At 42.5% G+C, this 27,195-nt stretch overlaps 2 protein-coding genes across 2 annotated transcripts in view; one reads left to right on the top strand and one right to left on the bottom strand.

Moving 5' to 3' along the window:
• The window catches only part of STX18 (syntaxin 18), a 66,508-nt gene extending 63,879 nt beyond the window's left edge, over nucleotides 1-2,629 (top strand). The window contains exon 11 of the mRNA XM_080591990.1: nucleotides 914-2,629. Coding sequence (XP_080448116.1) covers nucleotides 914-1,009 — 96 coding nt within the window. The 3' untranslated portion in view covers nucleotides 1,010-2,629. The remainder of the gene's footprint in view (nucleotides 1-913) is intronic.
• Nucleotides 2,619-24,480, bottom strand: NSG1 (neuronal vesicle trafficking associated 1). Its single transcript, XM_080591992.1, has 5 exons — nucleotides 24,203-24,480; nucleotides 23,613-23,763; nucleotides 20,165-20,281; nucleotides 9,318-9,428; nucleotides 2,619-4,013 (listed from the first exon to the last, which is right to left on the bottom strand). The coding sequence occupies exons 2-5, from the start codon at nucleotides 23,739-23,741 to the stop codon at nucleotides 3,813-3,815; spliced, it is 558 nt and encodes a 185-aa protein (XP_080448118.1). The 5' UTR covers nucleotides 23,742-23,763; nucleotides 24,203-24,480; the 3' UTR covers nucleotides 2,619-3,812.
• Between the last annotated feature and the right edge of the window lie 2,715 nt (nucleotides 24,481-27,195).

Raw genomic sequence — 27,195 nt, 5'->3', positions numbered from 1 at the left:
CTGGTTTTTTTTGTTGTTGCTGGTGGTGGTGTTTTTTTTAAGGACTTAAATCAATAGATTTATTAACACTTAGCATACAGTTACCGTGCCTATGTGTAACTCTTAAGCACTTGATGTTAAATAGGACACTGGAAGGGTACAGACAGGTCAACAGATTGTCCCAGTGTTCATAGTAAAAAGTTGGTATTCATGAGATGGCATGAACTTACATTATTTTTGCTTTGGTTTTCATATTTGTAGGTGGAACTAAATTTCCCAAACCACACTGAGAAACAGTAGAAAAAGGTCATTAAAAAATGTAACTGTCATTAATGTTTATACCCCATGAAAAGTTATATTCCATGTAAAAATCTGAAAAAATGAGAGAGAAAAACAGGATCCCTCCTTTCTGCCAGTCTGAATTTTGGGAAGGCGAATCCTAGAAAAATATTTGCTCTACTTTGCTGTAGTTGTTCCTTGCTCTAGTTGCTTTGAGGTTGAAATACTTGATAGACAGTCCTAAAGCAGTCTCTAGAAATAGCTGTTGTCAGTTTCTTTGTGTTGATTTTTATTTATTTTTTAAATCACAAGAGATTTATTAGAGTGATATTAGACTGATTAATCACAGTTTCACTTTTGGAACTTAACCTTTAAGCATGTACACTTTGACGTAGTTCTTCACGTTTCGGATGTTTTTCTATTGTCTGGGATCTGGATTTATGTTCTTAAATCACCAACTTCAAGATTTTGTGAGAAGCTATAGTGTGAGAAATCTGAAGTGTTATAACCAACCTGACTTTTATTCACCTGAAAGTAATGGCAGCTTTGTTCTTTGTTCCTAAGCCACTAACAGTCATCATGGGTTGTCTTTTTTTTGAAATATGTACTGTACTTTTTACTGGTGAGAGTAATCAAGATAATCTTTTCCTCACAGGCCATCAAAAACAATGCTGGATTTAGAGTATGGATCCTCTTTTTCCTTGTGATGTGTTCATTTTCCTTGCTTTTCCTGGACTGGTATGATAATTAAAAATATAAAATTGTCTACATGCTTTGTAAAACTTTTGACATTTTTTTCCTATGGAAGGGGGTATATGATATACCTGTATATTTTATGCATTTTTTGTGCTGCTGTGATGGAAATATTTTCCAACAAATAAGCACATGCATATGTCCATTGCTACAGAGGGAGACGATAGCATTCATTTTATCAAATGTGAAACCACACTGAATCCTGCACACATAAACCTTTGAAAGAGCTGGTAAGAAAGGTACAAGCTGGAGCATAGTTAAAGGGGTAAAAATAGAAAAGTAAATAAAAAGTGGTTATTGTCAGTCACCTATGCCAATGATACTTGGTCAAGTCCAGCTCTCAGTGCGCAGAACGGGTCAAGAGAAAATTGTTGTTGTGCAAAAGCATCTATACTGTTTCAGGCTTTTATTTAATCACACCACTTCAGTACACAGTGATCATTTTGCAGATGTATGACCTCTACTTCTAATCCTTGACAACTACTTTAGAGATCAAGATGATTTAATAATAATTAAAAAAAAAAAAAAGCTAAAGAGCTTTACTTGGGGGTGCAGAGATAATAACAATGCCGATTGTGCAGTGAAACAGAGCTTCTGAGACATCAGAACAAAGCCAAAGGACAGACAATATTAAAGCCAAACTCTTCAAAGTACTAAAATTGGGAGCAATTTGGTATCCAAAAAAGGGGTCTCAAAACCAACTGTGGCTAAGAATCAATAAACTTCCTCTTGTTAAGTCAGAGGGAAAAACTGCTTTTGACTCTTGACTTAATTGCAAAGCAATCAGTGTCCTACATCCTACAGCTTGGTATTTTTTTAATGTTCACTGTAATGAGTGCAGTTAGTTCTTTCTCATCAGTTTGCTTGTGCATTGAAGCCGTTTATTGTGCTATAGTTAAGGGGAGGAAGATGTATCATGAATCATCTCTATGTAGGACAGTCTTGGGAAAGAGATCTTTTTTATCTTGTAAAATCTGAATGGCCTCTGTAAAAAATATGGTGATAAATGTGTTCTGCTGTCTCTCTTCTGACTTGTGTATACCTATACATTATATGCAACAAGCTGTATCATTCTTTACTCTGCACAGAGTGAAAATGTCAAAAGTTACATATTACATTCAATAAAGCATATGCCTACTAGAAAATATAAACATGGTAGTTTTGAGTATCTGAGTATGTGACCTGTAGTTTTGAAACGTGAAGAAAAATTTGGCACATAACTTATTGCTTTTTATGCATTCCACATACCATGACTTAATAAAAATTCTTTTACAGATATTACTTGCATACTTCATATCAAATCTATAGAATTAAAAAATAATGGTTATTTTTACTGTATTGGTTAAAAAAAAAGGTGGTTGATAATGCAATTCTACTGGCAAAGAGTAGAAGTGGAGCTGACTATGTTTGTTCTGCTACAGATCTTGATGGTTTTCCTTTGTTTTGTATGGTCTCTACAGAAAATGAACTTTTGACATGTCCACTAGAAGTTGTTGCATTTAAGTAAGGTTACTTGCTTACCCAGATGCTTCACGCTCTTGTCTGTTAAATTAATGATGCCTTCTTTTGTAATGTATTTAAGATTTATAATAAAAATGAAAACATGGTTTCACACAAAGAATAGATAAGTTTGTAATTACAATGGAACTTTAACGTGCATCCACAATACTATGATCTTCTACATCTTTTCCCATCCCAAGCCATACATAAACAGTTCTACTCTTCACTCAGTTTCACATGTAGCTTTCAGACAGCCAGTTGTGTTATTTAAGATGCTACTGTTTCACTTGTGATGCTTTTTGTTTTAAAGAGCATTGAACTGCAAACCATACATAAACTGAAAGCTCTAATTTATAAAAAGGGAAAATGTTAATGTCATAAAAGAGAAAATTTAGACATATTACTCCCCCGTTGTATCCAACAAATTACATAGCGGACTACATCTACTGTGAACAGGCTTTCTACCTCTTAAGTATGATCAAAAGGTGTCATTTCTCTTTTGAACATCCTTAACCATATATTTACTTTTTTACACTACCCTCACCATCCATCACTAGAATTGTCTGTGTTTTTCCATAGTGTCTATCTAGTTTGTGTTTCAGTGCATATCCTTACCAAGCTGCTAAAGCCACAGTGGAAATGCAGTTAAATCCTGTTGACAGCAATAATAAAACATTGAGCATGCCTTGTTGCAGAGAACTTCATTATCACTTACAAATAAATAACAGTAAAGAAAATGTAAGAAAAATGCTACCTGACAGGTTTTTTTTTTTCCTTTCTCCATATAAGTCATTACATTATGCCCTTGGTATCAGTGCTGATTATCACTTTTACTTGAGCCAAAACTAAATACTAAATATAGCTCTCAGCTAAACAAGAGATCACTCTAGTTATGGCTGTGGTGTTTCAGTTTGCAAAATGACTAACAATAAAAAATTAATAAATAAAGTATCAGTTCAGACAACAGAACACATGATTTAAGGTCCAAGCCCTGAAAATCCAGTGAAGAAATCTGTCAGTATCCAATAAACTGCAAGAACATATCTAACAGTTGTTTTTTTTTAACATTGAAAACGGTGTCAAAGCTCTAAAGCAATGCTGATATGCGTCTTGTTTTACGCCCATGAATGTTCTGCAGCAAGTTTTTGTTTTGTTTTTGCAAAGCAGTATCAGCAAACAGAAGCAATTGCACCATAAACATGAGTAACCTCTAAATTATCCATAATTATATTTAATGAAAAGTTCCTTAAAGTCCCTTAGTTACCTTCAAATGACATAGTGTTAATAATTAGCTTATCATACTAAGCTGATTTCTCAGCGGCTTCAGTCTCCTGTTCAGATAATTTCTCTTCTGACAGTACTGTCATCCATGGGGACACTGAGCGCGTGATGGTTTGTTTGGCCAGATTGTAGTGGTTTATGACTGTGTAAAATTTCCCTCGAGCACTGGAGTCTTGTTCAGAGTAGTAGTTTTCCAACCCAGCTGGAATGCATTGATTATTCTGAAAAGAAAATCCATCACTTAGATTACAGATACAACCTCACACACACTGAACATAGCAGGGTATTTTCTTTTCCCTCCAGTCTAAGCAAGCTTTTACTTTGTGCGAGTCAAGGTGCAACACGCAGCAATTACTACTACAGTGTCATCGTACTGCAGTCAGAATGGTCCTCCCTGTAATCCTTAGACTACACCTGCATTTGCCAGAAAGACAAAGCTGTGTCTGTTTTCCAGAATAATTGACAGTTAAGAAACATGCATGCGCAAAATTAATTTTTAAAAGTACTCAATCTCTTGCTCCAGCTCTTTTCTTCCTTTTTCTTCTCTACCTAGTCCTACCTGGTCGATCTACAATTACAGATACCTGCATTCTCACATTGCAGTGTTTCAGGCACTTTAATGTAGTGTGTTTTCAATCTGTGGGGTAGAAATTAATACAAATGTAGTGGCGCCAAGGCATGACCAATTTTACAGCCTAGCAATGCACAAAGGGAAAACATTGAGGGCAGCCGCATTAATGTGCAGATGTGTATGTACACATGAGTCTATGATTTTAATACTTCACTCTTCATTTTCAGAAAGATACAGTCAGTATCAGGCTTTTAAAATCTATCATTAGCTGTGGGACTACATTATTTAGTTTCCCAGAAGTTTAAGAGCACTACGCAGAAACTGCAAGATGCTCAGAGCTTTCGAAAATTAAATACCTGACTTAGTTAAATACCAAGTAGGAGCCAAACTCTGATGTCATCTTAAAAAGCAAATGAATGTTCCTGTACAGCACATCTTGCAAACCTCCTGTGATGATGTGGTAAAAGCCTATGAAGCAGCAAGTTGCACTGAAGGAAAAAAAATGATTGGGACATGTCCTGCTGACCCCTAGGTTTTGCTCCAGAAGGGCAGAGGTCTCTCCACAGGTCCTTTGCCACCTCTGCCAGTCCAAGCAGTCTTGACCAATACCTCAGTGCTGCAGGAGTCATCTGTGCAACCGAGCTGACCCTCTAAAATCTACCGTGTGAGTACCTGCAGCTCTCATATCAGCTCAAGGAAAAGTAAGTTTAATCGTTTCTCCTCTCTTTTCAAAAGATACAAGCTGTTTGATCTTCCTTCTCCCACCAATGAAGACTCAAATTTCTAATACTGCAGGACAGCAATTTTAACAGTGCTGAACTTGGCAAGAAAAACTTAATATTGGAAATTTCTGAGCACAAAAACATTGTCACAACCAGATGCTATCTCATACATGTACACATTTACTTTGAGATTGACTCTTTTGCCCTAGTCAGAAAAAAAAAAAAAAAGAGGAGAAAGCAGCATAAATGTGTACCATTAGCAACCGTTTCCAATGTTTTAAACCATATAGCACAAAATAGCTGGGGGAAAGATCCGGCAGACAGTCTTGGCTTAAAATAAATTCTGCCTCCTAAAAATGTTGGGGTGAATAAAGCATCAAAATGTATGAAAGAAAAAAGCAAGACCTGCCAGAACAAGAGGCCTACAGGTAGTCTTATGAACTTGCTTGGCCCCGATGAACGTGATCTTGGGGCAGATTTGACTGCTGAAGGAAGACTTGCTATCACGAGACTAGCAGTCCTCCCAGGGAGTTAGCAGCTCATCAGTTCTAACCTGCTCGTGCGATGGACGCTTAGATGTGTGTCAGACACAACAGCACGCAAAGTTACCACATCCAGCTAGGTTCGGTTTGTTTTCTTTTTCACAGAGCAGCCAGGGCAAATCTTGCCCCAAAGCTTTATTGCAACTAGCACTACAAAGCAGACAGAGCTTAACCCCAGCTAGGCGGAGACTTGTGGCCAGGCAGCACTGTTTAACTCACAGAGGTTTCCCTGCCATAATCACCAGCCTCATCCAAGTGTCAGTCCCAAGTCTGGGACCGAAGTTTGAAGAGCACAGAGGACAACTCTGGAACTGAGCTGCTTGGTATGCGTGTTCACCTGCATCAGCCGTGCCATCTTCTGGAAGCATTATCCCAGATGAAGCTTGGATAACTGACACGACTTCTGATGTGCTAAAATGACTAAGAAGCACTCAGACACAGACCTCTTTGTAGTGATTATTTCACCCAGTCACTGGATGTAGTGACAGTTCTAAATATTTAAAATGGGGGAAGGAACACAATCCATTGATCTAATTAAATCTGCCAAGGAAATTCAAGCAAATGCAATATAATTATTAGTGCTGAAGACAAGCCAAGATTACTGCCAGTCTAAAATAATGCCACAGAATCTTTTACTGCTTAAAGGAGCAATTAGCTTTTTAACAGGCCAAAATGACTCAGTAATGTTATTTTTTGTAGTCACAAGTGCACAACAGCTGACAGAAGAGCCTAAAGAAATACCCAGCAGAGTTTCCATCCTGACTGAATTTTTGCTCAGGACTTCATGCTTCTGGAAAAGATGAGCAAAAACTCCCTTTTTACTTGCTGTTCCTTGTGTACTGCCCACGGATAACCCCTCTGCTCAGCATCTCATCAAGGCAAGCAGGGCAGCACCCGGAGCTCCTGAGCTGTGGGAAGCGGTGCCCGTTCGCATCGTGCCACTTGCTGTAACCTTCAGCCTACGCAGAACATTTCTAGCTGTTTTGTCTCATTGGCTTCCAAGTGAGAGAACTAGTAAGAAAGGCAACGAGGAGAAACCAGGATGCTCCAGCATGAGTTGTCAGTCTCTGGTTTCTATCATATCCCTTCTATTTCAGAAGTTAGTTACGGGTTAAGGCCTTTGATGCCAGAGAAAATCCTGGTTGCCAGTCTGTGCATGACTCTATGAAGATGACTCCTTTCGTTCCCATGACACAAAGACTCCAGTGGTACCAACGCTTCACTTAAAAATAGTATCCTCTGTCCTATTAACTTTGCTGGGTCAGAAATCCCAACCTTAATAGATGATGGTGTTATCTTTAATATACGGAAATTACTTTCTCGTACCGTCCATGAGTCTGACAGAACACAGGTGCCTTGGCAATGGAAGCTGAAGAGTAACAGATGCAGTATGGAGCACACTGAAGCCCTGGAGAAATTCCTCCAGGAAACGAGCTGCGGTGAGTCTCACCATGAGCCAGCAAGGAGCGCTTCAGAGGAGCGATCTGCACAACAGGGCTGTGCCTGCGTCAGCTTCAGCAAGCACAAATTTGCAGCTCAGGCTGTTTAAGATTGCTATGCAGAGGAAAATGAGCGGCTTTTTAATTACACCTTCAAGCTCTGGATGTGTAGGACAGCAAAAAGGTTGAAAACACTGAAGCCTTTGGAACTGCTCCGTGTATAACAGCATCAAAGCAGAGAAGAGCGAATTTGACTCAGGGCTGCAGTCGCTCAGGCTTTATTCAGAGATTCCCATGGCACCAGGCTTCCTGAGGCAGGACACATTTGCCCTTAACAAGCAAATCACATCAGCATCAAAAGCCTGGTGACATCCAGGCCAGAGAATATTGCTGAGTTCACCTGAAGCACAAAGCCAGTCCACAGAGAGACTGGTCACAAGGTGAACACAACTGGCAGAGACTTCTCCTTCATCTCTCTTAGGACATCTGTGCCAAGCTATGCCATGATATGTTATAGACTCTCCCAAAAAAGATGATGGACAAGCAACAAGTATAAATTTCTGTCTGCATTGCTAGCTCCAGGCCTCGTGCCATTTGGTAACATGGCTATCCTGTAAAGAAAACTTAAGATGACCAAAGATGCTGTGCCTTCTGGCATTATGCCATCAAGCACCTAGGAAACAGCCTCTACAAATCCCAGCACTGGAAGAGCAATAGCAACGCAGCCCTGTGTATGTGCTGCTCCCAAAAATCAAAGCATCAGGCATGAGATGCTCTGCCTAACACGTTTCAAACACAGGGTCCTAAGAAGAGAAACCCAATCAGATTCTTTTCACACACTGTGCAACTGAAATACAGGTCAGAAACTGTTCTCCTCTTACGTGCTTGTGACACTGGAAAGAACAGGTAAGAAGCCAGAACACTGCAATTCGAAGGAAGGGATGGCATGGTATGAAAGGACGCAGAAGAAGCAGACCGTTACTAGAATTATGACAGGAGCACACAGCTGGCCATTCCCATCGAGTAAGGATCACATCAGAGTAGGCTCTGTAGGAACACACAGTCCATGTTCCGAATTGCTAAAAGCCAAGAGAAAGCTTAGAAAAAAAGGCTAGCACCCCTCGAGACATGGGCATAGAGAGGTTTCAGAACTTGTCTGAGACAGCACAGAAAGAAAACTGGCAGAACGAAGAGCTGTATCTCCTGAGCTACAGCCAGCTGTTCTAACCACCGCATCTTTTGCCCTTGAACCAAGGGGAAAACAAATGGTTGGAGTTAAGTTAACCTAGTACAGCACCCACTGATTATACCTTTGGACTATATTCTTCTAAAATATTTATGTGCCTGAAGTGACAGAATCAAAAGTCCTGAACAGGACTGGCAGGAGCACTGAAGCAGCCATTCTTTCTTACGTCATTTTGAAAATCCTATTAGGTCCCCTTCTTATTCATTAGGAGACTAAATAGCCTTAAAAAAATTAGAGGGAAGAATGCCATCATCACTGCTGCTTTTCTTAACTAATTACAGCCACGTTCAACCCTGCTAAATTTACAGCTGAGAGAAATCAATACTACCTTTCTGACTTCCAGCCCAGGTCAGAGCTGAAGAGCCAGCACTGCCATCTTGTAAGAATTAAGTGAGCCTCTGCCTCCCTTTCAGTTAGTACAGGTATTTTTTTCCAATAAATGTGTTTTCCCTTTTTTGGCACCACTTTTGGCCTGTGGCAGTAGGGCTGGGAGGTCACTGTTCTAGAACAAGAAGTTCTTTCTATAAAAATAACCCTAAGGTAACTCTGCTACTCTTAATGAGACCATCACTTCAACCTGTCTTTGACATATTCCAGTGTCTGTTTTTTTTCTCCAGGTTTTTAGATTTATCATTCTCTTCTTTCTTATGACAAATGAATTTGGAGGAACACACAACACCAATAAATGGCGTATGACCCGATAAATGAGTGCTTTGCTCAAACAGCTGCAGATAAAGGAGGTCTGCAGGATACCGGTGTTGGCACTGTTGATGCATTTTCAAGGTTTAGAGCATTAGCAAAAATACCAAGAATGTGAAAACTGTGTGATGGTCACAATCTCCATTATAAATTAAGCAGAAAGCAACATAGCTAAAAGCACACTAACCTCTGAAAACAACCACAGATTTCTGTACAACACAGGATGACTTAATGGAGGCTATGCAGAAAACAGCACAGGGAACATCACACACTCTCCTGTTTTTCTGTAGTGCGTACACCACTTACCTTGAAAACGAATCCTTCTGGACAGGTATGATCATACTTGTAAACCTTGTAGACTACCAGAAATACAACACATGTTAAGAACGCAAGGGCGAAAAGGACCAGCACAGTTACCTGCAAAGAAGAACAAAACATGCTCACGTTAGTAATGCATTGCTCATCGTATCGCTGTTCGTTACCGCAGGCAGCAGAAGCTAGCGATGAGTGCACTTTGCAGTAAAATCAAGCAGAGAATAAAAACAGCTACTTAATTATTGAGGGAAAACTGAGAAATAACACACGTGTGCTTCTACCTCCTGCTTCTCCCTGAAAAAAGCCGATGGTATGGTCAGTGCCCCATTGCCTCTATACTGCAAGGCTTTTTGGGCTGCTTCTCTTTTCTGCGTACACGTGAGGCCAGAAGGACATATTGAGGTGGTGGCTTGTGTCTGCTGCTTTTTCAGGATTTGGATGATGTAAGTGTAAACCTAGTTTATGTCAGCTGATGAGCGTGTTGGTTTCCCCTGTACCTGTCCAAGAATAGAGTCAGATGACAGTAAGGTAGCACAGGTGTCATCCAAATGATCCAAAGGTGACTCCAGCAGGGCAAGGAGAAAGCAGTGGCTGCCCCCTCTTGTTAGGAGAAGAGTCTGTTGCACCTGCTATAGAAGTTTCTGTTTCACAGCACTCACAGAGAAGCCTACGAATCTACACATCACAGTCTGCGTTGCATGGCACTGACTTTCACTGTCTCTCTAAGCGCCTCCCTGGTCCCGAATCTGTGTTGGAGCAAAAATATGAAATGCCTTAAATTAAATCTGAAATCAGTGTCACTATGAAGCTAATCTTTCCCAGGATTAAACTCTGGGGGAATGTCCCAGGTTTTTACTATTCTAAACCTTCTAATGACACATAAATGAGTAGCTCCTGGAGATTACAGGAAGAGGAGAATAGTAAGAGAGTGGTTGAGCTTTTTTTTTTTTTTTTTTGAAAGTTAGAGAGAAGCCAGCATGTCCTGCAGCATAAGAAAGTAATAAACTTTTAAAGTTAATGATTAATCAATTAAAACAGCATATAGTATGATCTAAATTTTAAGGAAATACAAGCAAACCAGCTACATCTACCTCCTAAAAAGAAAACGTAGGGACATTTGGGTCGATCACACAAACAAGAATAATCTGGTACTTCAGAAAGCAACCAAAAAAAAATGTAGCTTTGCCTCTCAGAGAAATAAACCAACCAAGCACACGCTCCCGTTATGATAAAGCCCAGAACTAATAGGATTTGCAACACTGCAAACTGTGTGTGGCAGAAGACCGGGATGCTGAAGGACTTAGATGAACTTCTAGAGACTTAGGAAGCTAACTTCACGATGGACACACAACAGCGAGTGCTAAATTTCCTGGCTCGAACAAGGCTGGGGAGTGCAGTGAGCTGCTGAAGCTAAGGATTCTTGATAGAGAAAAAATAAGAAAAAATAATAATAAAAAAAAAAAAGATGACCAGAGGAGGGAGCAGGGAGAACTGCAGATCAAAAAGAAAATTAGCAGAAGAAATGTAAATCAGAGCAAAGGACCTTTCTGGTTCAGAGTAACACCTTCAGCTTCCCAGAACAGTCACTGGGTTGGAAAAAAAAAAAATAAGAAATCGTATTCTTAATCACCCTCTGAAAACCTCACATTGACATCAATTTTCAAATCCAATTACTCTTCCTCAGGTTTGTTACTCGTTTGCATACACAAAGGTTAGCATGGATGGATAGCTCTGCCTTGCCAATCTCGTATTTTCAGCTCACGTGTCCCATGTCTCAGGATGGCACCGATGAATGCAAAGGAAGGGCATTTTCCCTTCTGGTTATCTTCTGTGGCCCAGGTCAGTAACAACCACCTCTCCTCCTCACACCTCCCAGCCCAGCCAAGCCGTGTCCTACCTTGGCCTGTCTCGGGTGTTTCTGCTAAGGCCTTTCCCTTTTTTCTTCTCCAGTTGCTTGAGTTCCTTCCTGCGTATCCCCAGCCACCCCACCCACAGATACATACACGGTCCTTTACCCCTCTGGCTTGGCCCAAACTTTGCATCCCATCTTCCAGTCTTTCCCTCCCCACAGCTGTAATAAGCCTTATCCTCTGTTCTCCCCCAAGAATCCTCCTTGCACTCCAAGCTCTAGAAAATCTGACCTTTGTCCCCTGAGCTGGCAGTTTCCACAAAGGGCCATGGGCCCACGGCTTTCTTTTTCCCAGCTGGGCAGCACGGGGAGATGAGGAACCACAAAGGAGGGAGCAATCCTTACCCAGACAAACAGCTCTACAGAACCCTCATGGCCCAGTCCCCAGGTTTGGGGTCACTCACCTTCCACCCCTACAATCCGCTGGCTCTAACTCTGTCCAATTTGCTCTGATGGTCACTGCTCTTTCCCTTAGAAAATAAGATAGAGAGGGAAAAGAGATTCTAGAAAGTGGGGAGAGAAAACAAAATCCAGCTGGGATTATTGCAGAGGTTTCCATGCCCTTCAGGATATATTCTACAAAGCCTTCAAGAACGTCTGCTCTAAGAGAAGAGGTCTGGGACATGGGACAGAGCAAGCAGGACAACCGCTACGCTATGGGTTGGTTCAGCTCACGTTCAGCTCCTCCTCAGACAGGAATAAACAGTTCAAAACAATTTGAAAAGTAGTCTCAAATCTCAAAGCATTTCAATCACATTCCCTGCCCATCCTTTTAGCAGGAAAGAGTAAAATCCTAACATTTTTCCCCAGCGGTAACCATTCTGGCATACAGATGAGGCCTTGGGAACATACCACAAAGCTAACAAGCTGTTTTGTAGTTCAGATCAAATATTGGACAATCTAAACATATTTATAATCCCGCAATCATCGCACAATCTCCAAGGCTCTGGAGATGTTTGGGAAGGTCAGTAAGTTTTCTGCAGGAGGCCAAAAGGCCAGCACTGAGCAGGCTGGGGGATTCTGGCAGTTCCAGAGCCGCAGCCTCAGGGCTGGCTCGAGCCTTTGCCTGCTCCAGGGACCTACCTGGGCCTGGGTGCTCACTGCCTGCACGAGTCAGGTCCACCACGCATCTTCCACGGCCACACAGCAAGCCCCTGGAAAGAGCTCTAAGGGCTCCTGCTTCATAACTCTCCCAGAACCTCTCCCTTTCACATACTGTACTTCCTAACGTTATTAATTTTGGTATTAGCATGTAAATTTTTACTCTCATTATCTCCAATAATTTGCAATCACACTCCATTTGCAAATCCTTAATCAAGTAAGCTCTTGTCTCCTTCCTAGCAGAAGAGAAGCTCTCCTCTCCAACCATCCTTCAGGATACAAGTCACTTGTATTTAGGTAAAAGACAGCTGCACGTGCAAGTGACAGATGGAAAGAGATCCATCCCTGGATTCCAAGGTGATCCCAATCACCTGGTTATCCACTTTGCTTCTTTCTTATAAGCTGAAAATCCTCGTCCTTCTAACAGCCATATTCCTTCCCTCTCATAACCCACCACTGATGGTCCTTAGATGTCAGATGCCCAGCTTCACTCCTGACCCTCAGCCAGTCAGCCTCTTTGCCCTGTCAGTACCTCCCTCCCTGCCTCACCTTCTGAGCCCTCTCCTCCCAGCTGCCCTTCAAAAGTCAAGGCACGCAAAGAGAGAAGACGACAAGCTGCTCTGTAAACCACACGCTTGGCCAAAGCCAACATCTTATTGCCTTCTTCCACAGAAAAAGTGCATACTCGCTACAACCTAAGGCCAACTTACCTTCTTCTTCCTGCAGGGGCACTAGCAGCAGCTTGCCCTCACCTTCCAGTCGAGGTAGAGGATGCAATCCGTGTGCAGGCACCACTCCTTTTCCTACAGGGAATCCCTGAATCTCTTCTCCTTGTGGCATGCAGCTGGCTGCCTGCAGGACCTCGTACAGTGGGAGCAGCAGGCTTTCAATTACTCTGATCATTCACTACCACGTAGATCCAGCAGAACACCAAGGCGTCTGTCACGCCACACGGATGACAGGCTTTAAGAATAGTTTTTAAGAAACAGCTAGAAGCTAGCACAAACAACTGCTTCTTTGAACTAGGAACCCGAAGTGTGGGTTTGCTTTCATTCCAGGAGTGTCCTTTAAGGTTAGTTTTAAGGGGAACTGGCAGCAGAACTAAGTGAACACAAAAGATGACAAGATATTATGTATGTGGCAGCTTTTTGAATAGATTGCAAGTGAAGAGCAGAAGAAGGACAATGTCTAGCCAGAAGCCATTACAGTAATCGAAATGAGCGATGACTAATGAATGAACTAAGTGTACCCACAGCAAAAAAAAAAAACAACAAACAAAACCACAAAAAACTACATGCTACCTTCAGACTCTGTGAGCATTTAGCTGAACAAATGAAACTCACCAGAGCTGACAACTATGCTTACACGCAAACAGCCTGTGATAAGGCCTTACCATCAAGATCTGCTAAATCTTCCCAATCAGTGCATCCTGCTCTGCTGCAGCTGCGTAAAACTGCAAGCTGTATTTTCATCTCTGCTTGGCTGCTGCAGTCTCCTCCCTCCCTTTGCTAGCATTTATTGGGCTCCCTTTATAATCAAGCCAGAATGTTACAGCAAAATGCATCAACTGCACCAATTGTGCCTGCTTTGCCTCAGACCCCTTCCTGGCTCCCATCCTCCCTGAACACATTACAAGACATGTTTCAAGGCATGTACAGTTCTGCCTGTGTTGCCCCTCTTAGCCTCATCTCCTTTTGCTCTGCCTGTATCCCACTAAAGCCTTGGTGCCATCTTTTTATCCCGTGCCCTAACCTCCACACTTCTCTTCACACAACCCCTTCTTGGCAGAAATTCTTGCATGAACCCACTCTTTCCGCACTTGTCTGCACTGCCTGCCTTCACGCTTTTCCTTCCATCACACACCTGTCAGAAAGGAGCCTAGGAGCATTCCTGTTATTATGGGAAGTGGCACTAACAACACATGCAGTGACTTCCACTGCTCAGTCGCCAGCACTTGGTCACATCTCAGCTCTATTCTACATCTACGCCTTACCTATTTCACTTGGAGCCGCTTGGGAACACAGCTTTCATTTCTCATTTGTCTGTAAAGTGCTAGGTACATCCTTAGTGTTAGCAGCAAACAAAAAGAGCGAAGACGCACATTTATAGAGCACTCTTCGTATCAAGTGATTTACAAACATTCATGTTTTGCTCACCAGTGAAACACAGAGCCCCCTAAGATGAAATACAGCAACTCTGCGCAACCATTTAGGACAGGAAATTAAGATCATTGCTATCCAATTTAAACTACAAGAGAATTTTAGGTAAGCAGACTGTAATTACAATAGATTGCGTCTGGCTACATACCACAGACTAAAATTCGTAAAACATCACATTGACTTCCCTGCAAATGGCCGTGACCTCCATTTCACCTCTCTCCACTAAAACCCTGCATCTCCTGCCACACAATGCCCTCTACCAGCACGTCAGAGAACACCAACACCAGCTCTCCGCTTCCCCTTACACTCTTGCTTTTCCAAAATGATTTTCTTTGCTGTTACCTGGGCCTGTCCCTCGAAGTTTATTTGAAAAGATGTGTTTGAAACAATGTGTGTAAGGAATAAAGAATATTCAGTTTGAAGAAAACGGTATGGCTTCCCATACTTGTTATGGGGATATACGTTCACCTACAGCACAACTGGTGACACGAAAGGCAGCCAGATGCCTCACTGCAGAAGGGTGTTTCTAATATAACCTGTCATGGTTAGCTGTATGACTGGGATCTATCTATCTCAAAGAGGATGACAGCCTTGGGATAGACTGGAACAGAAAAAGGAGAAGTCAAAAGACTCCTTCTCAAACAGGCAAAGAGGAAGAGAGAACTGGCTCGGATGCTTACCTGGAGGTGACTGAGAATAGCAGCACGAAAGGCAGACGGATTCATGAAGGGAAAACTGAAAAGAAACTACAGACCCAGTGCTTCTTAACAGCAACAGCACAAGGCAACAGAGCCAGCCTGCAAGGGAGTTGATTAATGAAACCTGAGGGAGATACTGTTAGACAAAACCAGATTAACAAGGCAGTGGCCTCCTGAGCCTAAGCAGCATCGTGGCTGAACACAACTGCTCATGGCAGCGTTCCCATCATCTTCCATCACACAGGCACCACGGATCTGTTTGCTACCAAAAGAGCTGAGGAAGCAGTCCAAGACATCCTGTGTCCCTGACGTGAGAATCCCGTTACCTTCCCATACAAACCTGGAAGGGATTAGTGAGGCCAAGAGAAAGGCTAGAAAATATCACACGCCCTTTCTGTGATGTAAATGTTGCATCCAGAGAGACCCAAAGCATCTTCTGTCACCAGTGTCCCTGCCACCAGGCTCTGCTCCAAGAAAAGGATTTCTAATGGGATATTATGGCACAAGACACCTGACTCAGAGCAGGGGAGCTGCTGCTAGGAATTATCCACTTTACTCAAATCTGCCAGCTCTGACCATACAAAAAATTCCTTTTAGCCAAAATTTAGCAGAAGGATTGTCAATGTTATATCAGGGAGTTATCAGAAGTAAAATGAAATGGAATAAAGACAGTTGCTATACACTGCATTTACATCCATAGTTTTAAACCAGCAGTTACACTGAAAGAAGAACCTCCTTTATTTGTCTTGCTTTAAGCAATAAAAGGAAAAATTCAGAGCCTGCCAAACTCTTGTAGCGGTGAGCAACTCTTTAATCGTGTGAGTAGTTCTGCTGAAGAAAAGAGAACTACACATGGCAGCAAGCACCTGTCATCCTTCCAGCACTAGGTGACAGACCAAGAATTACTTGGGGAAGTGCTATCCTGCACGGGAATCGGCTGACATCTCAGGCATTTAGCAGAGTTTTAAGTGGAAGCAGAGCCACAGAAACCAACAAGGAGTATTTTCCACGCCTCCAGTCAGTTTTGCAGTAAGAATCATCTGTATTACGAAAAACAGCAGGTAAAAAAGTCTTGAGGCAGAAACGTGTTTGAAAAGATGTCCCTTCAAGACAGATCAATCATGGAAAACTTTTTCTAATACATTTTTTCTATCTTAAAATAAGCAGGTAAAACTGTGAGAAGTCTCGATTCCTCTTCCATAACCTTGTGCTTGCTACTTGATAGTACGTGGCTTGCACCATATGGTCTTACCACAGAAAAAAGCTCCAGGCTCTGCAGTTAGATGTATGTACAGATGTCAAGGATAGAGTCTGAAGAATTGATTTGCCTTTGTACAGAACCAAATGGCTTAAGGCAAACCACAGCCTGGGTTTATTTAAGGGCTTGAAATTTATTGGGAAACAGAAAGGTTTGCTTTCAAAATACTTCTGAATGTTCTTTATTGAGGTTTCCCCAAAGACAGAAAAGAAAAAAATCTCATTCTTTGATAGACTGGACAATTTTTGAAATTGGTGTGCTTGTGCACAACTGTCAATTGTCAACTCTCAACGACGGGAGCCAGAACAGACATCTCACTAAAAAAAACAAGTGGAGTTTGTAAAAACACGGCTCCATCACTGGAGGCAAAGGTTTGGCTTTGGCTAACTGATACCATCAATTTTCTCCTGCTTCCTCCTACATGCTGATTCATAAGACTCCTTTGAAATGACACTTCCAGCCATGTTGTTCTGTGCTGTATAGCAGACAATCTCGAGGAGAGAAAAATCTGCCTCATTCAAAGTGGCTTTCCAGATGTGAAGGGCCAGCTCCCCACATCACTCTACGCTGCTCAAGGAACAAAAGACAGGCTTTTATTTCTCGATGAAAAATAAAATCCCCGGTGAAAGTCCCATCTTCCTTGGAGTGGTTACTGCCATAAAGCTAAATTACAGCAACAGGATTCTCAGAATCAGGAGATTCACAATCTCATGACAGATCCTGATTTGAATTCAGGACGTGACTTCAAGCAGGAAAATTATACTTGCAGTTTTCTTTGTAAACATTCTCAGCTCTGTTGTAATAACTGCGGTAATGTGGATTGAATGCAGAAAATACATTTTGTAATTGCATATTCACCCGGCTGCTAAAACACCAAATGATCTACATGACATATGCACACGCTGGAGTGGCTTCATTTGTTACAATATATAATTTCTCGAGAAGCACAGCATTAGATGTTCTGCACTGCTGAATCCCAAAAATGCAATCTGCTTTGTCCTTACTTAAGGACTACATCTTGGAATACACATGTGAAATATTAGTAAATATGACTGACTGCTTTTATTTTTAGCACAAGATTTGGGCTGTGTCTTGTAGCAAACTTATGCATGAGTGATGTACAGTACTGAAGTCATTAAAACAGCATCTGAAGCTTTTTTCATGAACACAAGCCAAAGTCAGCGTCTCACCAGTTAAATAATGCATTTCATAATTATAGCAAATATTTAATTTTCAAACAAATATCCTTTTGCTCTCTCAGAATCAACAGCAGCAGTTAACATGATGGCTCACAATTAATAAGGACCCAGGAGAAAACCTCACACAATCAGTACTTTTCATCTCCATATTTATGGCACGTCATCAATTATTCATGAAATATTTACTACTGGGAGTGGTGAACATGACACTCAGCCCTGCTGGAGAACCAGTCAGTCTTCTTTAAAATGAGGCAAGCAGCATAATTCAGTCCTTCAACTTTTATACAGAGATTAACGGACATTTTTAGGTTCTGAATGTGCTGCATGAAACTCTTGTTTTCGACTACCTGAACCACAATTTTCCTAATTGATCAACCCCCACACCCTCCTTTAAAAGCCGACTTACAGCCACAGTGTGAATCATCCTGCAATTCCCAAGAGATACCAAATCTTCCTGAAACCTCTCTCTGATGCAGTAGTTACCTAGCAGCAAAACCTAGCAACCCTGTAGTATGAGATTAATCCCAGAGTGATCATCATAAAGTAATATCTAAAAGACATTTTACTTTAAGCACGCCATCCAAAGGTATATAAAAATGCAACATAAAAAAGCTCAGGCTTCTGACTGCTCAGCTATACAAATTAGAAAAGACTACCTAACAGCATGACAAGCTATTTATTTGATGTTCACTGAGGTCTTTCTTGTTCAACAGTCCCAAAAAAGACAGAAAGAACTCAGATCTACAGAGAGACGTGTAAAACATTTAGATGCAACTAAGGTATTCAAAACCCTTCCTTATCTACAATTTAATGCTCCAGAAATGAAATCCCTTAGACCCTACAGCTAGTGGCTAAGCGCACAACTCTCCAGGTAGTGGTTCTGCTCAGTTGCTTGGAACCAAGGTCCTAGCAGGACGCTCAAGCTAAACACATTTCCCTCTTTACTCCTACAAAGTAGTAGGCATTTTCAGATCACTTCAGTCTGAACAAGACACACACAAGACAGCCAAACGTGTCTTAATTGTTCTGCGCTGTCCACCTGCACCTTAGCCAACAACACGGCATGCATCACCCTCACCTGAGAGGACAGGGATTACTTTCAAGGAGCAGCACTACGGTGTCAGGAGGAGAAAGAGTGAACATCAGTCAAAATGTAGCATTTTCCCTGAGGGATGGGATGTCCTTGCTCCAAATCAGGTAACAGAAGAACTGGTTTCTTGTCCCCTCACACAGCTCACTGGGAACCTTCCTGCTTCTCTGTATGGCTGAAGACCCTACCAGGTGACCTGAGCTTAAAGGTTTGTTCCAGCAACACTGCAAAATTCCATTGCAAATGTAGCCTAAAGCTCCTAATGCCTCCTTGAGCCTTCACTTTGCCCGTTTGTTTAGTGCACTTGATTCCAGGGAGAGCTGTAGATACTTCTGAAGGAAGGCTTGGGCCTGGACAGGTTCAGAACCACTGGTCAGGCACAGTTCCTGTGTTTTATTCTTCAAATTCTGTGCTTTGTGCTTCAAATTACAGAACTGGAATCTTTGGGTATGCCCTAAAACTCCCATGACACAAAGGGATGTTACATGAATGCAATAGCAAGGGAAATAGACACCTTTACTGAAACCCTGCATTGTTCCTCAGACTAAACTTAAGGCTTTCCAAACGTATTTGTACCTGGGCACCGAACAGCGTGGTTGCCTGCTGTTTAAAAATGCTTTGGCATCCTTGGGTAAGATGCTAGGTTAACAGGACTAGAAAACTAGTCTTCTTCTTTAAGGGAACTGATAGGAAAGCAGGAGCTGAAGTGCTCTTTCCTGCTTTGCTTTACTTGTACAGCACAAGAAAACCTGCCCTCCAGTGAGAAGGGGGATAGGTAATTCAATCCTTACATCAGTTAAGCTCTCAGCTTTCCTCTGGGACTACTCAGGGGAGTAATAAGGGTGTGGACACTAACGAGTAAATGTGAGTCAGATTCCTGCTGATCTGCCATCCTCCAGTAAGTCGTCACCAGGCTGTATGATACAATTGGACCAAGAAAAGAGCTCTGGTGTACGTCCTTAAGGTGCCAAGTCATGCATTTAGCTATAAAAAAATACATAATGAACTATGACAGTGCTTTTAAGAGAATGGTTTGGCTACAGAGAAAAATAATAAGCCAAAAAGAAAACATATACTCTAGTGGTTCTTGCCCTTCGACACTAACAGGGACTGCCCATGCCACGAGAGGTACCTGCGTGCAGCCACACACCAGCCAAGTCCTGAAATGCTTCCTGTGAGAGAATTGCCTTCTGAATGCGTCTGCCAGTGAGGGATTAGAACCAATAGTGCTGCAGGGTTTGCTTTTGCTTCTAATCACTAAACACTGAACTATTTTAACACTGAATTTCCTTTTCTCATTTCCAGCTCTACCCTTAACGGTTGCTCTGTTACAGCCAGCCAGTCTCAGCTACAATCAGCGATTGATTTTAAGCATATCTCGGAGCAAAACTGAGTCACCACCATCTTCAGATTGCACTGCTTACCTTAAATCTTTCTGAAACCCCTTCAGTGATGCTGATTGTGAACTCAGCTATTTTAGGAGTACGGAATTTTCCCTTCTTGCGATCAGGTTCATATTCTGTTTTCGTTTTGACCACAACCTTTGAAAATAAAAAATAAAATCAAAAATCAAAAAGCCATGTAGACAGTACCTTACTAGCACATCACCAGAATAAGGTTCATCACAGGAACCTTATTTACTCAATATTCTTCTTTTACCTGCTTACAAGCACATCTAGCACAATATTTTTGTTGTTGTTCCCCTTGCCCCATTTTGTGTAATTCTTCTATGGAAGATTTAAGTTTTAATTCTTCTATGGAAGATTAAGTTTTTAAGCATCTACTTAGCTCAAACCCAAATCGTGAAACTCCCCACTTTGTATAGTCTGAAAACAGCCACCTCCATTTGCTTCTGGAGAGGCATGCTCTTTAGCCATGTTCTCTGATGGCAGGATTTTCAGTTTGAAGGTGAGATGACCCATCTAGCTGCAACTCAGTATGTGCCAGACAAAAGCTCTTCACACTGTGATTTTTAACATCTCAGGTAACTTTTGAGTTATTAGCAGCAAGATGCACACAAACCCTTATGTGATAATGAGATTTCCTGATACACCCAAGGCTCTCTAATTTCAGTTTATTCCTTGCTACGAGCTATTGCCCCAAGCTACACAATTTAGCATCTTACCTGTATTCCTAAAATATTCATTACGTCAGTCATGTCTCTAGTACTCTCCTAGGCATTCTAATTGTACAGGATTTTTACAAACCTAACCTATTTGCCTCATTTTTGTCTTCTACAATTTCTCAGGATCTTTTTTCAAAGTATCACACATGAAATAGGGTGCAGTTTATCATACTGACAGTACTATTAAGATTTGGTCAATTATCTCTGTTGTTCCAAAGAATAAATATCGAGACCCTTTCAGATTTTTAGAATCAGACGCTATCTTTAGAGCAGCCCATGGTATCAGAGGAAACTACAACCTTCTGCTGTTAAGATTGTAACACTTAACAGGTAGCCAGGTACCGAAATTAAAGCTTTGGGTTCTCCTCTCCTCACTTCCCTGAAATGGCATCTAGAATGAGTAACTGTAGCTAGACTCAGTACCACAAAGCTTACTGAATTCTTTTACAGCAGTACTTACGTGATATGTAGATATGTGTGGGACATAGGAAAAATAGTTTCTAAAACTATTCTCAGCTATAAGATACTTATAACTATGTAACTTTGCAACTGCCCAACAGCATCATGGAAGTAAACCATCTGAAATGTCCTTTTAACATTACACTTCTTTTCTTCCCCCTTTATGTTGCATAATCTCAGGCAATTCAAATCACATCCAGCTGACACTGAACACAGAGTTCTATCTGCTTGGTTATATAATGTCTTCTTTTGTTTAACATACCTAAATATGAATTTAAATCAGTTCACCCATTTAATTTAGAAGCTGTCAAAACCATCAAATTCTCGTCGCTACAGTCACTATTATTCAAGAAGTTATGCTTCGCTGCCATGCTGGAGTCTTGTAAGTGAGTAATAAGCACAGATACGTGAAGTATGTACTCCTGTTCATTATATATGAGCACCTTCATACTTCAGAATTTGATCCATGTGTCAATCTTGACTTAATACTTTTGCTGTTTTTCACATCAGTTGCTCTACTACTCCCTTTGTGTCTGTAGCAACCAGTGAAGACACATTTACATGAATAACCACAGCCACAGAAGGAAGCCAGTAGGACGAATCAACATGTATTTTTTTCCTCAGTGTTTGCAAAAGGAAAGGAAAGCTACCATACCAATAGACAGTTGAAAGTGCAGAAGAGCCAACCAAATATTCCTTTATGTAAGTTCCAAGCCCAGGTGCATGTTTGCTTTTGTTCAAGGCAAACCTTGTAACCGTGAGAGGAGTCCTGCACGGTTCTAGTAGATGCATCCAGGCTGGCACAGAACCTCCCAGGTTTGCCACAGAGGCTCCGCTCAGGTTAAACCTATTATCACACAGCTCCCTAACTCAGATTTCTGCTTAACGGTGCAGTAACGTAACAAATTCCTCTGGATGTTGGTCTCAGTAATCGGTTATATCCAGTCACCAGTTGGCAGGCGTATCAGACACAGTAAGACTTAACTTGTTTTAAAGCCTTAGGGTGCAATTTTGTCCTCAGTTACAAGATTTACACCCATGTAACCAAGGACAGAAAATGGGCCCTAAGGCTCTGTAACAGCTGTTATGGCTTATTGTGTTTATGCCTGCCAACTGGTCATCACCACACACAACACAATGATGTTGATAGGAATTAAAATTGAGGTCACAGATTTGTTAGTACTGCCTACAAGCTATACTCTACCAAGACATATTAAAAAAGCTGAAGTGCTTTACCGCAATATAAGATTATGTGGGTTTTTTTGAGCTATAAGGAACGTATACCTACCAGTTTACCTAGAAGTAGAATTGCCAAAAAATAAAAATCGGCATGAAGATATTACTATTTTCCAGTTAAATTTTGTATTTTTCAAAGGCCACAAAGCTTCTTTACCAGATATATGTGGAAAAATACCTAAATATCCTACTGAAATATGATACTGAAAAACAGGATACTGAAATATTTGAAAAAATATCTGTATGTCTCACCCATAGTAACCCTTACCGAAACATTTATTGTGAGTACATTTAATAAAATGTATTTATGGGCTACTACATCATCTTCCTAAATCCTTAAAATTAAATCCCTAATATTCAAACAATGTGATAAGGAATGCAGGATACATGCTTCCTTTCCAACCTGTAAGCTGCACCTCAAACTGTCCTCTTGAAGCCATGGAGCACCTAAACCACCTCTGTTTGGAGGTTTGGGACCAAGTAAGTTGCTAAGGAGAAACTCCGTGGCCTGTTCTCATTTCGTTACTTCACGTTGTCTGAGGCTAGCAGGCAGGAAGTTCCTGCTGAGGCACAAAAGGAATATGGAAGTTCTCTCTGTGGCCAGTCTGCCTACGTACATCTTGCAGAGAGACAAAGCAGTGCTTTATCCCCCCATTAGGGGGGCTTTTTCTGAAATGAGAAAATTCACCTCATTCACAGAGCATGCATAGTACCTCCCAAATATTAAAAAGAAAGACACAGGGTAAGAAGGGATATGGCAATACAACAGACAGATGCTTGCATTTGCCTGTTTGTATATTTCATCCAGCAGCTCTGAAATCCAAATATGCTCATTGCTAACATTTCCCACTACTTTATAAATGCAAATCACCACTACTAGATTTTCATTAGCTTCGCTGTCAGGTTTTTTTCCCCAGAGGGAACTGACATTCCCTAAAACACCCCGTATTTCTTGACATTTCTAAGCCGCTCGTTACACGTAACCTATTCTTTTGTTGTTTGCCCGAGATTTGGGTGTGATTCTCCAGGGTGGAAACTAAAGCCTACTGTACCTTGTCAGGAGGTGGGAACTGGAGCTGATTGACATCCAGGGGTGTGATCAGGGGGATGGTGTCAAATCCATCCTCCAGAAGGGGCTGCTTTGTGCTCTTCTCGCTGAAATTATTCCCCAGTTTCACCATTCTTCCAGGAAAGCAGGATTTTCTGCAAGCAGACACGCACACACACACACGCAGAAACGCAAACCAGAGCGATTTGTCAGAAAGTCAGGGTGCACCAGACCCTTCCACAGCCCCCGGAGAACCCAAAACGTAAAATTTAAAAGAAATATGTATATATATTTACGGGTTGAGCCGCGGCTTGAATAAATTAGGCGTTCTGGGAAGTAAAAACGACGACCAACGCTTTCGACACGTTAGGAAATACTAATAAAAAAGGCACCCACACGCCACCGCACGTCAGCCTGCCCTCAGCGATGCTGCCCGCCCGGCCCCGGTGCGGCATCGCCCCTCAGCTCGGGCGGGCTCCGGGGCTGGCCCCGGCCCCGGCCCCTGCCCTCCCGCCTCCCCTCACGACGGATAGGGACAGGGACGGGGACAGGGGACCCCCAACAGCCGCCGGGCGGGCTGTCCGCCCCGCTCACCGCCGCGGCTGCCGGCCCTTCCTCGGCGGGCGGCGAGGCGTCGTTCCGCCGCGGCCCCGCGCTGCAATGGCGGAGCGGGCGGCTCGGCGGCGGCTCTCCCTCGGCGGGCAGAGAGCGAGAGAGAGAGGCTGCGGGGCCCTGGCGCAGCCGGGGCAGCTCCGGAGCAGCACAAAGGGGCCCCGCGGGGTGTGAGGCGGCTCCCCCCAGCCGGCAACTGGCGCAGCGGCAGCAGGTGGAGGACGAGGCGGAGGAGGAGGAGGAGGAGGCGGCGGGGGGACGGGACGGGACCGAAACGCGCCGCCCTCAGCGCTCCTCCCCTGGCGGAGCCGCGCGGTGCGGGGCGGTGGCCGCGGGCGGCGAGGGGGGCGACGGGGACGGTGGGGGAGACGGGGACGAAGGGGACGAGGGGGAAGATAGGGGTGAAGGGGACGAGGGAGGAGATGAGGATGAAGGGCACAAGGGGGGAGATGGGGATGAAGGGGACAAGGGGCGCCGCCGCCCTGCGCCTCACGGCGGCCACGGGCCCTGAGGCGGAGACGGTCCGGCCCCTTTCCCTCCGGCTGCGCTGCCTTATTTATTTATTTATTTATTTTTTCTGTCACAGGTCGGTTGGCTTTGTCCTTAAGCTGTCTCCTTTTTTCTTTTCCTTGCCTTCTTCTTTTTTTTTTTTTCCTTGCCTCCTTCTCCCCTAGTACACGCAGGGAGAGGACAAAGGTGCTTTACAGGATGGTAAAAATGTATTTTCCTCCCTACAAATGGGGGGGGGGGGAATTAAAATAAATGATAGTGGAATGGACGCTCGCGTCACTTCAAGGTAAATGCATATTGCAGAGCTTTTCAGCCCCAGCGAAGAGGACGTCTTATGATCTCTTCTGTTTAAAAATAAATAAATAAATAAAGTGATTCATATTCACTGCGCTGCCTGCCTGCCTCCTCTAACCCCCAGGCAGCCAGCGTGCTCATTTTGCAGCCCTGCAGGTGCCTTACTTCAGCGTGCGGAGGGAAAGCCACCGTAGGCGATGCAACAAGTGGCTTGGCTGGTGGGCAGCTCCTGCCGGAGGAGAGGCAGAGACGGGGGCTCAGCCGAGAGCTGGCTCCATGCTGCAGAACAAACCAACCTCTTCTCACAGGTGGTAGCTTGGGCAACCTCTCTTTTCCCTTCTGTGCTCCCAGCGAGCACAGATTCGAAGCAAAATGTTCCAAGATTGCAGTCAAGAGCTAGGAAAGCTTTTATTTCAAATTTTCTTGCATCCCTTGGTTGGTTTATTCTACCATTTGGACAAGATTTTTCCTGGTACCACAAGGGGCAGGGAACAAAGGTTTGTGCTTGGGATTCAGCTGTCCGTCCCCAGAAATATTTAGCCGTTCTGGGGCATACGTGAACTGCAGATGAAAGTCAAGCCCTGCTGCTTACAGCTTTTCTTACCTTACAAGCTGGTGTGTTAGAGACATGGCTTTTCTTTTTCACATTTAACAGCACCAGACACTGGCCATCAGTGGCTGGACTGGATCTAATTCTAAAATGGGCAAGGTTGTAATGTGGCTACGGTATATATGCCCATTTTCTGGGGTGCAGGCTCCCTTACTTAAATTTACGAATCCTCAGCAGCAGTTCCTGCCAGAACCAAATGTCAGCAGTCCAGAGCTGAGACCAATAAAAGACACGAGCCTCAGCTGCCTCAAAACTTTATTTCCTCCATTCTGCTACTTGCATGACTCACTAATTCCAAATGAGTCTATATACGTTTTCTACACTGTCCACTTTAACATAACTCCCCCATAAAAAAGTTTTCATATGTCAGTTGGTAGGATCTTGTGAATATAAACCATGTGAGTTTCAAACAGCTTTTTAATTTTGCACATTTCCAAAGATGTGTGCCATCTCTTGCTGCCTGGGGCGTTCCCTGCAGTTTGGCAGGAGCAGCTGTGCACCCAGTGGAACCACGGGATCTTGAGGCTCCCTATCTGTGGGATTGTTTCTTCATGTGGTGTCCACAGAGATCTGGGATGGTAGATGGACAATGCCAGAGAGATTTCAGGAGTGAAGTTAGAATGCCATGTCTTTAATAGGAATTTAGGCTTTTCTATGCAGAGCATAGCAAAACTGTGCTTGTGATGTGTTGGTTGTGGGTTGTTGGTTTTTTTTTCAACTTACAAATTTTATTGTTTTATGATGAGTATTGTTTTTAATCTGAGAATGGTATGCCCATTTGTCTGAAAATCACATTAGACACCTACACCCTTTTTCATCTCTTTTACAAGCTCTTCATTGGGTTTTAAGAGTACAAATTAAATCTGAGTTCAATTACAGTCACTGGAGAAAGTCTGTTGACTTTACAATAGTCATGATTTCACTCCGGATAGGAGAATTTCAGTGACTATGATGTAGAGTTAATGAAAGAAATGTATTCAAGACTGTTCAACATCCTATTGCTATCAAAATGAATCTCAATCTCACAGTTTAAAACAATGCTTTTTTTCCTCTCCCTTAAAGATGCTGTGGTTACTATAATTTCTTCTTTTTTTTTCTGTTTGGCAAACGATTGATTTTTTTTTTTTGCCTTTCTTTCTCAGAGGGCACAAAAAATGGATTTTCCTTCATTGGATTTGGTTTTTGTCATAAACGTCATTGACAATGCTAGTGTCGTCAGTGCAGTTCTGGGAAGTACGGCCTAATTAGTTAACCTGCTGTCTGGCTAACTACCTTTGCAGCAGTGAAACAAACATACTGGAAGATGAGAATGAACCGTAGGCTATTACTTATTTTTAAAACATTCTCAGTGGAATACCATACTTCAAATATAGAACAGAATACTCCCAGACCAACACAAAACATTCTCAAGGTAGAAATTGATTGTTGTGCCTCTCAATTACTGAGCAAGCAGTTCTGATTTTGTTGTTGTTGTTGCTGATGATGAGTGTACCGAATAGAGAAGAAGAGGATTCCAAACTAGTGAATTTAGCCCGAGCATGATAAGGATAGCAGCATTTAT

Source organism: Anser brachyrhynchus (genome assembly GCF_964034855.1).
Source record: "Anser brachyrhynchus genome assembly, chromosome: 4".
NCBI lineage: Eukaryota > Metazoa > Chordata > Aves > Anseriformes > Anatidae > Anser > Anser brachyrhynchus.
This window is presented reverse-complemented; position numbering and strand designations above follow the sequence as displayed.